Below are 13,657 nucleotides of genomic sequence, written 5' to 3' on the forward strand. Positions count from 1 at the left end.
CCACTTTTCGTACCAGCTATACTCTTGCAAGTACGAGTCCCAATATACGGAGTTTTATCCTACACGGCCAACGTCTCCACAGCCAAGCCGCTGCTCCCTGCTCGGGCTCAGCACTTCAGCAAGATTCCCCTCCGAAGCTCAGTCTGGCGGATCTCAAACATGACCTGCACGCCAAAGAAGAGGACGCTGCAAGCGACGACGAAGAAGAGCACGCCGGGCCAGTCGTGCAGGATGCCGTAGATGATGTTCTGGAGGCCGTCCCAGCCGACGGCAAAGCCGACGAGGTTGGCACTCATCATCATGAGGACGTTGATGACGGCGCCGGCACAGCAGAGCATGCGGTAGGCGGTCAGATGGGCTTCCCAGCGGCGGCGGGGGAAGAGGTAGGTGGCGGCGACCTCGGGCACGAAGAAGAGGACGACCAGCCAGCCCCAGATGAGGAGGCGCAGCTGGATATCGTGCCAGAGCGCGACAAAGGTGAAGACGAGCACGTACGTCAGCAGCGAGCGGACGACGCCGCGCCAGGACCGGAAGTTGGAGCCGCCCAGCGGGATCCAGATGTAGCGGACCAGCCAGCGGTTGAAGGACCGGTGCCAGGCGCGCCAGAAGGAGAGCGTGCTGTAGTTGTTGCTGACGCAGCGCAGCATGTTCTCGGGCGCGTCGACGCCGTCCAGCAGCGCCCACAGGCGGAAGAGCCGCCAGGGCAGCAACAACTTCAGCCAGATCACGTGCAGGTTAAAGTACGACAGCAGCGACAGCTGAGCCGGCGTGTAGGACGACCAGAGCGGCGCGGCCTGCGAGATGGCCCCGACATAGTCGTAGTGCAGCACCAGCTCCATGGCCAGCAGGCAGAACAGGAACCGCACCGCGTACTGCAGCGTGCGCCGGGTCTCGATGGTGGCGGACCGGTAGCGTGCCTGGCTGATGAAGTCGTTGAACGTGATGATGGGTCCGGTCAGGTATAGTGGCGCATACACGATGTACGCGAGGTAGTTGCGGAACGAGAAGTCCTGGGGCTGTGCCGAGATGGACACGCGGTCGCGCTCCGACAGGTTCGCGGGATCGAGCTGCTTCTTCTTTGGAGCGTCAGTGTCGAATAGAGAGCGTGAGCTTGCCGGAGTGTTTCTCACCTCTAGCGTGCTGGAACCACGGCTGGCCCGGCTCCAGTAGTGGTCCATGTTGAAGCTGATCAGCCGCAGCACCGTCAGGTTGAACAGCACCTCCCAGCGCGACATGACACCGCCGAAGCTGTCCAGCCAGTGTCCCCATTGGACCAGCGAGCCGTCGACGGCACCATCGCCCTGCCACATCGCCGTCTGCCACGAACCGGTCGTCAGCAGGGAGGCCACGTTGGCCAGCCTGTAGCCGCTGGCGAGCTCGTTGGCAAAGAGCGTGCTGATGTTGAAGAGCCAGGTGACCGCCGGCACGTAGCGCCGCGGCAGTGCCGTGGCAATGTTGTAGTTGATGTAGAGGATCAGCAGCACCTTGGCGGCGGAGATGCCGTGCAGGGCGACAAGGAAGACATAAGCAAAGGCGTGGTCAAAGGACAGGCGCTGCTGCAGGCGCGCATCCGCCTGCTCGGTGGCCGGCATGGGGGAACGTGCCGACGGTGACGTCGCCTTTTGCCGATTCGGATTGACTGCATTCCAGCCTCTTCGCAGGAGGGGATGGAAGACGAGGAGGATGGCCATGAAGGGAAGGTTCGTGCGGAAAGTGTGGTACTGCGAGTCGGAGATGTCCTGGAGAAGCAATGGTCAGCGAGCAGCGAGCGAGATGAGAAGAAGAAGCAGAGTCCGGAAACAAGGCACGGCAAGCATACAATTTTTCGGCCAGGAATCCATCCGGGTGCGAGCTTCGACTCGTACTTGGAGTAGCGAGGATCGGATGCTTCTGCGGTCAGCGGGGCTACCAGCGAAGGATGAGAGCGGTGGAAGGGCCGGTGCCACTGGACGTACGCCTTGATACGCTGTATGGAATCCAGAACATGAATGGCATCGCGATGGAGATGAGGATGATGTAGAGCAAGTACTCGGGTGACCGCCACTTGGACGGTTCTGCCCGCTTGCTGATCTCGGCCCTGACCGACGAGATCTTGCTGTCGTCAGCCGCCACGGACGAGTCGTTGCCATTGTCGTAGCGGTCTGCGACGGCAGCCCGGTAGGGGACCGTGGACGGGGTCGTGAAGCGGGTGTCGAGCGTGTCGACGTCGTAGACGCTGCGCAGAACACGAAGAAAACCCATGGCGTCGAATCGAATGCGGTGGATCAACGACGGCGAAAGAACGGACAGATTGCAACAAAAAGGACAAAGTATAGATGTAAGGAGGGTAGGCCACGCGGCTTCAGGACATGTTGGCAGACGTCGAGGAGGTAATGGACGTCACGTGGAGTCAGGACGACACGGTGATATTTTTTAGCCAGCAATTGGATACGAAAGACACGATGCTACAGAGTATACGGAGTAGAAAGCCACCCCTCCCTTTCTCCACTCGGCAGCCGCCAGCCACTAACGCTATCGGCGCTCCGAGATACCTGTAAGTTTCCCCTGAATTTAGTGGAGAATCGGCTGCGAAGCTGCTGTTACGAGAACAAATTGCCAAGCAGCGCTCAGCCTCACTGACCACACACTACTTGCAACAGGTTTTTGTACTTACTCGTCCTAGATGCCCCATTCCCATCAAGTCAGCCTACATTAGTAAGCAAGAGGCCTTCAGAGCACGTCGTTCTCCGTACTCCGTACTCAAACTTCAAATCTCAACCGCGTTACTTGTTCTGGTCTCATCTGTTGGCTTTCTATTCTGTAACTATCCGTTCCAGTCTAAATGCAGCCATGCTCAGCCAGCTCTTCTCCATTTCCATCACTCCCCCAGCCCATAGCTCCGCACACGGCTGAAGAAGAAGGGCTTGTCGTTCTTCAGCCCGAACTCGCCCCAGTCGTCCGTCAGGCGGTTGTAGCTGTAGAAGCCCCGCCAGTTGAGTTTGTTGTTGCGCGTGCCCTTGCCGGCCGTCTGCATCGTGAATTCCATCCGGTTGTAGTACTTGCCCACGCCCTCGGTCTCGACCACGATCTTGTTCTCGGCCGCCGTAGCCGCAGCCAGAGACGAGAACGCCTCCGGGCTGTCTGGGCTGTCCTGGCTGTCCTGGGCTGCCCCGATGCCGGACATGCGCCATCGCCCGCGCATCGCGTACTTCATCGCCCCGTCCCGGTGCTGCAGCGTCTGGTCACGCGTCAGATGGTGCACCACGTCAGCCGGCTCCGACGTCGTCAGCAGCCCGATCACCGTGCCGTCGCGGAAAAACCGCAGGTACCGGAAGTACGTCACAATGTGCACCGGGCTGTTCCATGTCACCAGATTGGCCGACGCCTGACCTGGCCGGATGTAGTTGACCGTGCAGATGTAGCAACCGTTGAACCGCACCCGTGGCCGCGCCCGGAACATGTGTTGCCACGACGTGTAGATGGAGCGTGTGCGCAGCGCCAACGTCGTCGCCTCAGCTGCCGCCTGCTCGGCCTCACGCCGCCGCCGCACCTCCTCTTCGTCCTCCACCCACCCCTTTGTCTCTACTGCCTCGACACCGTCCTCAAGCCCGCCCAGGTCGCCCCCCTCGCCCAGCAGGTCGACTCGCAGCGGCTTCCACTCGATCGTCGTCTGCCATGTGCGCCGCATGCCGCCAAAGCCGCACGCAGACTCGACGCACACGCGCCGCCAGATCTGGTCCTCTTTGGCCACTACGTACGCCAGCTTCTTGCACACGCGCGCCAGCCGCACAAAGTCGTCCACGTCCAGCGCCGCCACGTCGCCCAGAATTTGTACCAGGATCTCGCCCGGCAGACTCGCCAGGGGACACGGCAGCTCCGGCATGCCCTCGATCGGGGGCGGCGCCGCCTCTATGGCCAGGCCCGCAAATGAGGCTATCAACTCGTTCATTGTAAGCGGCTTCGCGTCTGGCTTGGCCGCTGCCGTGCCGCTGCCGCTAGCAGCGTGTTCATGCTTTTCTGCACCCTCGGACGTTGCTGCTGTCTTGCCGGTACTTGCTGTCGGGGCAGGTGCCGGAAAGTGCTTGTTCTTGTACTTCTTGTCCACGGCGCTGTCCATCTAGAAGGAGCGGGTCAGAACACAGACTGCACACCGTACATACCGGGAATCTCCGTTTCTTTACCCGGAATGCTTTGCGGTACAGCCGCAAGCTGTCTCCCAGACTGCCTAGCTCTTCCTTCTCAACCGCCTTCTCGTAATGCTCAAGGGCCGAGACCGGCTCTTGTGGCTCTCCCTGAGAACCATGATGGGCATCTTCGCTGTCTCCTCCCTTGGCCGAGACTGATGGCTCATCAAAAGACAACGGTTGGATGTAGCTCTCATCTTCATCACGTGTCACTGGCTTCTTTCCGGAAGAAAGCAATGTCAGAGGCGCAGACGGCACGCCTGTACCTGCGGCCGGCAGCGGTGGTGAGCGGTGTTGCACGGATGACTCAGCATAGGTTTGCGGTCTGGAGCTGGAGCCGGCATTGCCGAGACCGCTTTTGCCGGCCCTCGCCGGAGCTGTCGTTTTGGCCTTCACCTCGGCACGCCATTGCTGTCGGAAGGATTCGAGCTCCGAGCTGATTTGAGTATCGGCACCTTCTCCTGGCTGTTGGGACATGACGGCGAAGCGGATGACAAATGCAGCCAAGTTGCCAGCGAAAATTTGCAGAACAAATTGGATGGAATGAGATGCAATAAGAGGTATTCCCTTGTAACTGTAGATGCACAATAGTGTTCCCTTATGTTTTGACCAAACGTGTCAACCTGTTTGCTACTTCAGTCACTGCATAGATATGAAATGGTTGTTCAAATAGGCGGAAAAAGCGACATGTAGACCGGAAGGGGACCCTTTAGTTGCTTATCTCCTACTAGCGGGTAATAGCCAAAATAAGCTGTCGCAATGCTACGGCTGAGAAGAATGCAGGCCAAATCTCGGGTGATACTTTGCAATTTAACGCATCTTTGTGCTTCAGCCTCGATTCTCTTTCCTTTAAACCATTGCCCTTTTATTTGCATTATTACAGCCTTCCGTGACGCCATGCTAGAGAAGCCACCTCCTGCAAACACTCTCGTGAACTTATATGCCCTCTTACGGGATCTGCTTCATGCGCCGCTTCTTGCCTGTGCCCAAAAGCTCTCCAGCTTCGACCGAGCCAGGAAGTCAAAGGCTTCCCGATCTGTGTCGCACACCCTGCTGAGCCACTTGCGGAACGCCCGGATCTTGACCTCGCCATCAAAGAGCAGCTGGATCTGGTTGTTCGGCAAGCTTTCGCTTTCGCTTGCCAGCCACTCGCGAGCTGGTCCCTTCTCAGCAGGCACGCCACCCTCTGCAGTTGCCTTGGCCGGCATGTGTGACGGCACGTTCTGCGTCCAGTCGATGCGGTTCATCATCAGCTTGCGGTACTTATTGATGCTGTGCTCGCCGCCCTCGACCACCACCAGGCTCGTCTTGGGGTGCATGATGCACACTCCTGTGAGCGCCAGCTGTTCGGCATTCTTCCAGATCTTGAACCGGTGCTGTCCGTTCACCAGTGATGGGATCTTGAAGATGAGCATGTGGATGCCCTTGGCCGCGTCCTTATCCTGGTTCGTCGCCAGCTTCTCATGTCGCTGCTCCTTCGTGAGCTTGCGCTCCTCGTTGGTGCTCATGTGCGTCTGGAACCGCTCGGCAATCTCCCGGTTGACTCGTGCCTCCACGGCCGTGGGGTCCTGCACGGCCTCCTCGCCTAGCACGCGCATCAGGTTCGACCGCTTCACCTTGGGCGGCGGTGCTGGCATCAGACCCAGCCGGATCTTGGCCTGCTTCTCCTTCAGCTCGGCCATGCGCCGCTGTCGCCGCTCCTTCTTCTGCTCCCGCTTCGTGAGAAACATCGGTTTTGGTGCCGGCACCAGCTTTTCCTGCGGTGGCTCGATCGGGATCGGATGTTGGATCAGGTCGGTGACGACAGTGTCCTCTCCCTCCACCACCAGACAGCTTTCCGTGCCTATGTCATCGTACGTCTTGCCTTCTGCAAAATATGCCTGGTCGACCCACTCCATGTCTGGCGGCTCCTCGACGACAAAGTTCTTGTCGCTCGGTATCTCGTCCATTCCGGCTTTGCGTGCCTGCTCGGCAATTCGCTTCTTCATGGCCTCGAGGGCCGCCTGCCGCCGGAGTGCATTGCCCTGCTGAATGTATTTACCCTTTTGGTTGAACTGGAGCTGTCGTGGCTCCCTCGGCTTCGCCACAGGCCCTGCTGCTAGGCCTGGAGCAGGAGGGGTGTTGTCGAGATATGGGTTGACGGTGACTGCTGCTCCTCGCCGCCCGCCCCGCTGGAAGGATGCCTTCCCCTTGCCGGTCGTCTTGCTCGTAAACGTTCTCGATCCCAGGTCTTCGAGCGCGGGATGCAATGGTACATTTAAGCCTCCACTTGGTGGCATTCCGCTGGTTCTTTCGATGCCGCTGTTGTTGCCAAAGCTGCTGCTGCTACCACCACTGCCGCCGCTGTTGCTGGCTCCATTTCCTGCAACAGCTGCTGCAACCCGCGCCTTTAAGGCGGCGAGCCTTTCTGCCGCCGAAGACATTCTGCCCGTATCGCAAGTCGGGATGTAGGTACAATAAGTCGCGTCAAATTCGTCGTTCGGGAGGAAAATCGTCGCGCCGTTATCTCTATCGCGATCGCTGTTCCTCAAGTAAAAAACAACTAGATGCGTAAAGCTATGCACTGCATGTCCAGTAGCGCTTTTCTGCTGGAGAAATGGTCGCTGCCGTCCACCGATAAGCCGTGGTTGTCGTGCTTTCTGCCGTCTTGGGTTTTAAACGTGCAGCAAAAAAGCTTCGTAGCTTCCAGGCACACGTGACACCCGAAGCAAGAAGTAGCTGCATAGAACTCCGAAAACCGGTCTATCTTATCTGATGTAAGTGGCTACATAGCTGCGGGACCAACGTCATTCGGCCTAGACAGAAGGCTGCCTGCCGAAAAAAAAATCCATCATTTCGCCCCAGATAGCCGCAGACATGAATTAAACTCCGCAGTCATCCACCTCATCGACGGTCCCTTAAACGAACCAATGCCAATTCTCTTGTTGTGAGGAACAGACAAACACTGGCTGCTTGTCTGAAGGACGATCAACACTGAGACTATCTCAAGGTCCCTCAAAAGCAGTTCTGCTTTTGATATCTGGGTGCGATGGCAACGTCGTTTGCTTCGACGAACGACAGACACGATCATTATAGATTACATCATGAGGGCGCAGAGACACTGCCATACACACCTCCAAGCATAGAAGACGATGGCCCAGACAACAGGATTTCTCCTGAAATTACAGTCTTTCAGAGGATGTTGTCTGCGACAGCCGGGAGTCTCGCTACTGGTCTACTGGGTATGTTCCCTCCAATTCAGGCGCACCATCTATGGAGAGGCACTTTTCTATGGCGCTCATTTTCTAACGTCACTACTTTCTCTCAGTGACGCCCCTCGATGTTGTCCGGATACGATGGCAATCTCAGAGAGTATCCCAGCCGGTTATCGACTTTGAGAAGCTACCCGCCAATTTCCGAAAGATAATGAGTTCGTCTAATGCGTTCCGAGCTTCCGATATTGGCGTCACGGCCTGCTGCCGTGAAGTTTTCTACATGAATGCCAATACTGAGATGTGTCTTGCTGGTGCCGGAAAAGCCGAATCCGCCGCCGCTGCTGCTGCCGCCGCCGCTGCTGCCGCAATGTCGAAGGACTGCGCAGTTGAACAGCACCAGCAGAAGACATTCAACTCCACCATGGATGGACTTCGAAAGATTGCCCGGAACGAAGGATTATCTACGCTTTGGCGCGGGCTCTCCCCGACGCTGGTCATGTCGGTCCCGGCCAACATCATTTACTTTACAGGTTACGAGTGGCTACGTTTCAACCCAAACAGCCCTGTCTCGCACATCTCGTCAGAGCAGTATGCTCCGCTGGTCGCTGGCTCTTCGGCACGTATCATGGCTGCGACGGCTGTTGGCCCTATCGAACTATTTCGGACGAGATTACAAGCATCGGAAGGCGCATCTACTACTGGAATTCTGCAGGACACCTTCCGGGATTTTCGGTCTATGGTGCAGACACACGGATACTGGTCGCTCTGGCGGGGACTAACGCTGACGCTGTGGCGTGACGTGCCCTTCTCTGGCATGTACTGGTGGGGGTACGAGACAGTACGTGGACAGATAACGGAGGCGAGAGAGCGACGTCGCGGCCGGGAACGAGTCCTGGACCTGGACGGGCAGCGGCGGGGGGTGCAAAGGCAACGTCGGCCGTCGCAGAGCCGCGAGAACCACAGCGACACCTTCCTTGACAGCTTTACCGCAGGTGCACTGTCCGGAGCGGTTGCGTCGATCGCGACGATGCCATTCGACGTCGGCAAGACACGCACACAAGTGTTTCGGGATGTTCAGATGGCCGGCATTGACCCGAAGGCAGTGTCGGCAGCGACGGTGCCCGTGCCGGAGGGGCAGAACATGGGTCGCCTGCTGTGGCACATCTACCGGACAGAGGGTATACCCGGACTCTTCAAGGGCTGGATCCCCCGAACCCTAAAGGTGGCACCCGCATGCGCCATCATGATCAGCAGCTACGAAGTTGGAAAGAAAATGTTCCGGGGCATAAATGAACGATCGCTAGAGCGGGAATTCGGGGGCAACATTCACAAGGATGGGTCCTAAGTAGGGTCCTTGCCCTGTGCAGCCTTTGATGTAGGATATCACATTTATGGAGTTGGGCGGTTTATGACGTACGGACAGGCGATCTACGACGTACAATAGGGCAAAACTCTACATGGCGGTACTTTTTATAATATATCTTTTTTTTTTCAAAAGCGAAGTTCCCCTAGAGTGCGTACGGTATCTAAAACTAGTAAATAGAAAGAAGAAAGAAATAGATGTTCGCAAAAACAATAGCCTGGCCGTTGACTGCTGATCCGACTGTTAAAGAATAGGAATCCCTTAGAATATGTAGCAATGGCAGTGGACGGCGATAGCTGAACGTCTTCTCCACGCGCTAACTGGACGCTACTAAGAGCTAATTAATCCGCCACCGACGACGTAATCCAGACGCGACCTAGTTAAACGCGAAAATTCACGACCTGCAAGAGACGCGCGAAACCGACTAAAAAGTAGTAGCTGCCGCACTCCCTGTCGGAGCCGCCATTGACCCTGGACGACTGTCTGACAATTGGAGCACTGCATGGACAGCCAGCTGCATTTCGTAAACAAATCTACTCCGTACTCCTTTTTACACCGTGGTCGACAAATCCACTCTGTTTACAGAAATACCGAAATCTCACGCAATCATTGTTACAAAATTTCTCATTTCTTGTAACCCGATATTTTGCCCGAGCTGGCATTCAATCGTCCGCATCACGATCACCTTAATTGCCGTTCTATCGGACTCATCACACGCTCAGGTCCAATTGGCCGCCTATCACGACCTGTAGCATTGCACTTCACCACCTCGAGCATCCTCTCCCCATGTCCAACCTTAAACGCAAGGCGGCCGCCGAGCCATCCGCCGAAACTGATGCAAAGAAGCCGAAGCAGCAGAGCTCGCTCACGTCCTTTTTCGGTGGCTCGATAGCAGCCCCGAAGAGCACCAGTGGTGCCAAGAGTGCAGCTCCTATGGCATCATCGACACCCTCAGCCGTGTTTTCTGAGTCCAAGTTCGACAAGGCCAGATGGGTGGCCAAGTTGACGCCAGAACAGAAAGACTTGCTCAAGCTCGAGATCGCCACGCTTGGCGAAAGCTGGCTGGCGGCTCTGAAAGATGACCTAACCACACCGTCCTTCCTCGAACTCAAACGCTTTTTGCAGCGCGAGCACAATGCTGGCAAGAAGATCTTTCCGCCTCCCGGAGACCTTTACTCCTGGTGAGCACGATTTCGGAGCCGGCTTGCCCTACTAGCTGTTGCTGACATAGTACCTCATTTCCTCGCCTTCCAGGTCTCGCTACAGCACTCTCCAGTCGGTCAAGGTCGTCATCGTCGGCCAGGATCCATATCACAACGATGGCCAGGCCCATGGCCTTGCCTTTTCAGTCAAGCCTCCCGTTGCACCGCCACCGTCGCTTCGCAACATGTATGTCGCCCTCAAGAACGACTATCCGGGCACCTTTGTGCCCCCGCCACCGGAGAAGGCCGGTCTGTTGACACCTTGGGCGGAGCGCGGAGTGCTCATGCTCAATACAGTGTTGACGGTACGTGCACACGATGCTGGCTCCCATGCCAACCATGGCTGGGAACGCTTCACACAACGCGTGCTGGAAGTGGTGGCGCAGCGGCGCTCGCGTGGCGTTGTGTTCTTGGCATGGGGCTCGCTAGCAGCCAAGCGCGTGGCCAAGATCGACCAGAAGCGACACCTGGTGCTGCACAGCGTGCATCCGAGTCCGCTGAGCGCACACAGGGGGTTCTTTGAGTGCAAACACTTCCGGTTAGCAAACGAGTGGCTGCTGAAGCGATACGGGTCGGAAGGCGAGATCAACTGGAGCCTGATGCCAGGAACGTCAACGAGCACCGTGGTGACGACAAAGAAGCACGACGAGGAGCCTGTTGAGCAGTCCGAAAAGAAGCCCGCGGTAAAACCTGCGGAAAAGTCTGCAGTGAAGCCTGTCGAGAAGCCCGTGGTCAAGCCTGCGGAGAAACCTGCGGAGAAGCTTGCGGAGAAGCTTGCGGAGAAGCCTGCGGAAAAGCCTATAGAGAAGCCTACAGAGAAGCCTACAGAGAAGCCTGCGGTGCAGTCTGCAGAAACACCTGCGGGAACCCCTACGGAAAACACTGTGCAGAACTCTGCAGAGGAAGATCAGGAAGAAGAAACGGAGGAAGAAACAGAAGAAGAGACAGAGGAAGAAAACGAGGAAGAGACGGAAGAAGAACAGGAGGAAGAAGAGAAGGAGCTGGAGAAGGAGAAGACGAAAGAGGCAAAGGCAGAGAAGAAGCAAGAGAAAGAGGGGAAAGCGACAAAGCTGGAGACCAAGAAAGACGCCTTGTTTACAGAGGAAGACAAGGAGAATGCCAGAGCCGGAGCACGGACGCTGGATGAAGAAGAAACCGACATCGAGGAGAGTGAGGGCTCACAGGAGGTGAATATCTCCGGCCCAGCTCAACCGGTGTTGTCGGGATGACTACACACGAGTATACAGCAGGTGGGCACATCTACATAGGCCATCGTTACGAAGGGGATTTTAGGGATACAATAGCCATATTATTGGGCATATGACGGAAAGGAGGAACCACAACTTTGTTTAGTCGAAATAATGATCTCTCGTTTTCTGCAGAGTAACTATTATATATATATATTTTTTTTGCAGTAGAATTTCATAAGCCACAAAAAGAGACATTGTGACGTCGCCAGCCGCTATATACTTACATGCTCCACGCCAACAGTTCCTATGGCCCGGGTCGCCTTGGGCGTTGCATAACGATAAGCGTGCATCGGGGGTCCGCTTATTATTGAGTAGGCCTCTCTAGTTTTCGGACCCCGCGGATTACCCTCCTGTTCTGCTGGTGTCCGGAGATATCTGCATGTATCTCTTACTCCTGGCCTTCTAGCCATGGAAAAAGCAACGATGGCTGTGCAAGATAGTTTTGCACGTAAACAAAGAGGCCGCCATACTTCTTGAAGCAAGCGGAAAGGCAAGCCCCCATGGTCTTCGACGAGCTGCTCGCTAAAGCATGGGCAGGAAGGGTCTGCGCCCCGGACTCTTGCAGTCTCTTAATCCGTATTTGGCCATTCAGAGGCTGCCAGCTTGCAACTCTGCCGCTTATGTGGAAAGTTCGGGGGGGGGGGGGGGTTCCGCTGCTATTTTCGGCCAGTTCAAGAAGTAAGCTAGTCAACTATGACTACAGAAACGTGGGGCTTTCTTCGGATTGGTGTCTATGTTTTGAGTTATATTACTAATTGCTTGCATGGCTCTGGCTGGCTCTGCTGATTCTTTCAGCCGAAGGGCAAGTCTCCTTTTTTTCGAGGCGAGCAAGATATACGCGAGTTTCATGCCATGAAGGCAACCGATCCGGTAGGCCATGCCTGAGCTGGTTGGTGTGAGGGAAAAGAAGGCAAACCGTTCTGTGTTTTCTGGCAGGGCATAGCGCCGGCCAACTGTGGCTAGGCGCCGCGCTTCGCCTGTTGTGACGTGCGTAGAATACGACATAGAGTTTTAGTAGCAATCTACGGAGTATCAGCCTCTGCTCTGGCAAGCATCACCCACGGCTGCTAGCCGTTCCGGCCAGTAATCCCTGAGCACAAGACTTTTCGACTGCCGGCGATGCTGCGAAGAAGTAAAACACACAGGCAGACAGGGCAGATCGGCTCACCTCCATAGGTCTGTGGCTGCCGACATGTGTCGGACACGCTCGATCATATCGCCGTACATATAGGGCATGCATGCAGCCATAGCGTGGCCCCGTATCGTGTGGATGCATCTTCCTCGTACGGGCTACCGCAATTGACGGTAGTGTACGGAGTGCGGATGCTAATAATGCCCTCTTATTTTTTATTAATCAGCTGAATGCTCCTACCATATCGATGAGAGCTTGTAGACACAAGCTGCTCTGTACGGAGTACTCCGTACCCAGAGCAGGGTCCAGGCACACGCCACGGCAGTTTTCTTCATTCAGCTGCTCTAATTAGCGCTCGTACGTGCCCCTCTAGCTAGTCTGCTGGTCCCACTTGTGCCCTGTAACAGCTCTTGCATTTGCCTGCAATAGTTTTAGGATACTTTGTACTAGTATGGGGTACGGAGTACTCGTAGTATTCGGGCACAGTCGTACGAAGTAAGATACTTACTATTACGGAGTCCTCTCCCATACTAGCAAATCTCACAGACATACGATGTAGCCCACTGCCAATGCCAAAGCGTGAAATATACGACCAGCACGCTATGCTACATGGGGCTGGACATCTTTGGAGATTCGAAGATAGCCCGCGCCTAAGTTTAATGAGCACCTCAAGTGCACCATACTCCGTACGCAATTGGTGCCCAAACACGTGAAGCAGGGGCCCAAATGAGGCCCATGCACTCGGACACTGATCGTCGGACAAGAAAACGACCATGTAAGATATCTGAGGTCCTGCAAATCGCAGTAAATCGCCCTCTGACGTAGGACACGTAGCATGGGCACACTCACCGTACCTTACCTGTTCAACCTACACACTTTCGCTGCGCACACCCCCACTTTCTGCCAACCACGCCCTGTCCACCTTCCCTAGTCTACCCTTGCCCATCTCCCAGCCAGACGATACCATTTTCTCGCTGGTCAATCTCGCCCCTGAACGAAATAGGGTAGAAGTAGGAAGGAGCGAGTGACAAGAGATATTGACAAGGAAGGAAGCTTTTTCCCTTTAGCTTCTTGTTTCGTCCCCCCTGATTCCTCCTATTTTACGATCTCTGCTATTTTTCCCTCCTCGTTCTCACGTCTTACCTACAAGCGCCCATACAGCGTTCACTTGTTCCCAATTTTTTTTCGTTTGTGCTCTTGCGCCGTGTTTGCGCGTTTCGATACCCTTATATTATTTGTTTTACCCTCTCGGCCTGTCTCGCCAGACCTCCCGCTTGTGTACGGGCATTTAATCTGATATTGCTTGCGTTTCCCAACTTGTTATTACAGCAGATACCAAAGAGAAGGGAACAG

General features: G+C 55.8%; 5 protein-coding genes across 5 annotated transcripts; 2 read left to right on the top strand and 3 right to left on the bottom strand.

Annotated features, from left to right (window-relative positions):
• Positions 1-107: 107 nt before the first annotated feature.
• CMQ_2020 (glycerol/H+ symporter) lies at positions 108-2,241 on the bottom strand (the record flags this gene model as incomplete). The annotated part of the gene is made up of 3 exons (XM_014314946.1): positions 108-1,739; positions 1,820-1,905; positions 1,956-2,241. The coding sequence occupies 3 exons, from the start codon at positions 2,239-2,241 to the stop codon at positions 108-110; spliced, it is 2,004 nt and encodes a 667-aa protein (XP_014170421.1).
• Positions 2,242-2,857: 616 nt separating this feature from the next.
• CMQ_1936 (f-box protein) lies at positions 2,858-4,640 on the bottom strand (the record flags this gene model as incomplete). Its single annotated transcript, XM_014314862.1, has 2 exons — positions 2,858-4,096; positions 4,161-4,640. 2 exons carry the CDS (start codon positions 4,638-4,640, stop codon positions 2,858-2,860), a joined length of 1,719 nt encoding a protein of 572 aa, XP_014170337.1.
• A 485-nt stretch (positions 4,641-5,125) lies between these two features.
• CMQ_1966 (U4/U6 small nuclear ribonucleoprotein) lies at positions 5,126-6,442 on the bottom strand (the record flags this gene model as incomplete). The annotated part of the gene is made up of 1 exon (XM_014314892.1): positions 5,126-6,442. The coding sequence occupies one exon, from the start codon at positions 6,440-6,442 to the stop codon at positions 5,126-5,128; it is 1,317 nt and encodes a 438-aa protein (XP_014170367.1).
• Positions 6,443-7,341: 899 nt separating this feature from the next.
• On the top strand, positions 7,342-8,702 carry CMQ_1843 (mitochondrial carrier protein; the record flags this gene model as incomplete). Its single annotated transcript, XM_014314769.1, has 2 exons — positions 7,342-7,384; positions 7,471-8,702. 2 exons carry the CDS (start codon positions 7,342-7,344, stop codon positions 8,700-8,702), a joined length of 1,275 nt encoding a protein of 424 aa, XP_014170244.1.
• Positions 8,703-9,506: 804 nt separating this feature from the next.
• On the top strand, positions 9,507-11,151 carry CMQ_1834 (uracil-DNA glycosylase; the record flags this gene model as incomplete). The annotated part of the gene is made up of 2 exons (XM_014314760.1): positions 9,507-9,901; positions 9,975-11,151. The coding sequence occupies 2 exons, from the start codon at positions 9,507-9,509 to the stop codon at positions 11,149-11,151; spliced, it is 1,572 nt and encodes a 523-aa protein (XP_014170235.1).
• Between the last annotated feature and the right edge of the window lie 2,506 nt (positions 11,152-13,657).

The sequence above is a fragment of the Grosmannia clavigera genome (assembly GCF_000143105.1).
Source record: "Grosmannia clavigera kw1407 unplaced genomic scaffold GCSC_168, whole genome shotgun sequence".
NCBI classification, from domain to species: domain Eukaryota; kingdom Fungi; phylum Ascomycota; class Sordariomycetes; order Ophiostomatales; family Ophiostomataceae; genus Leptographium; species Leptographium clavigerum.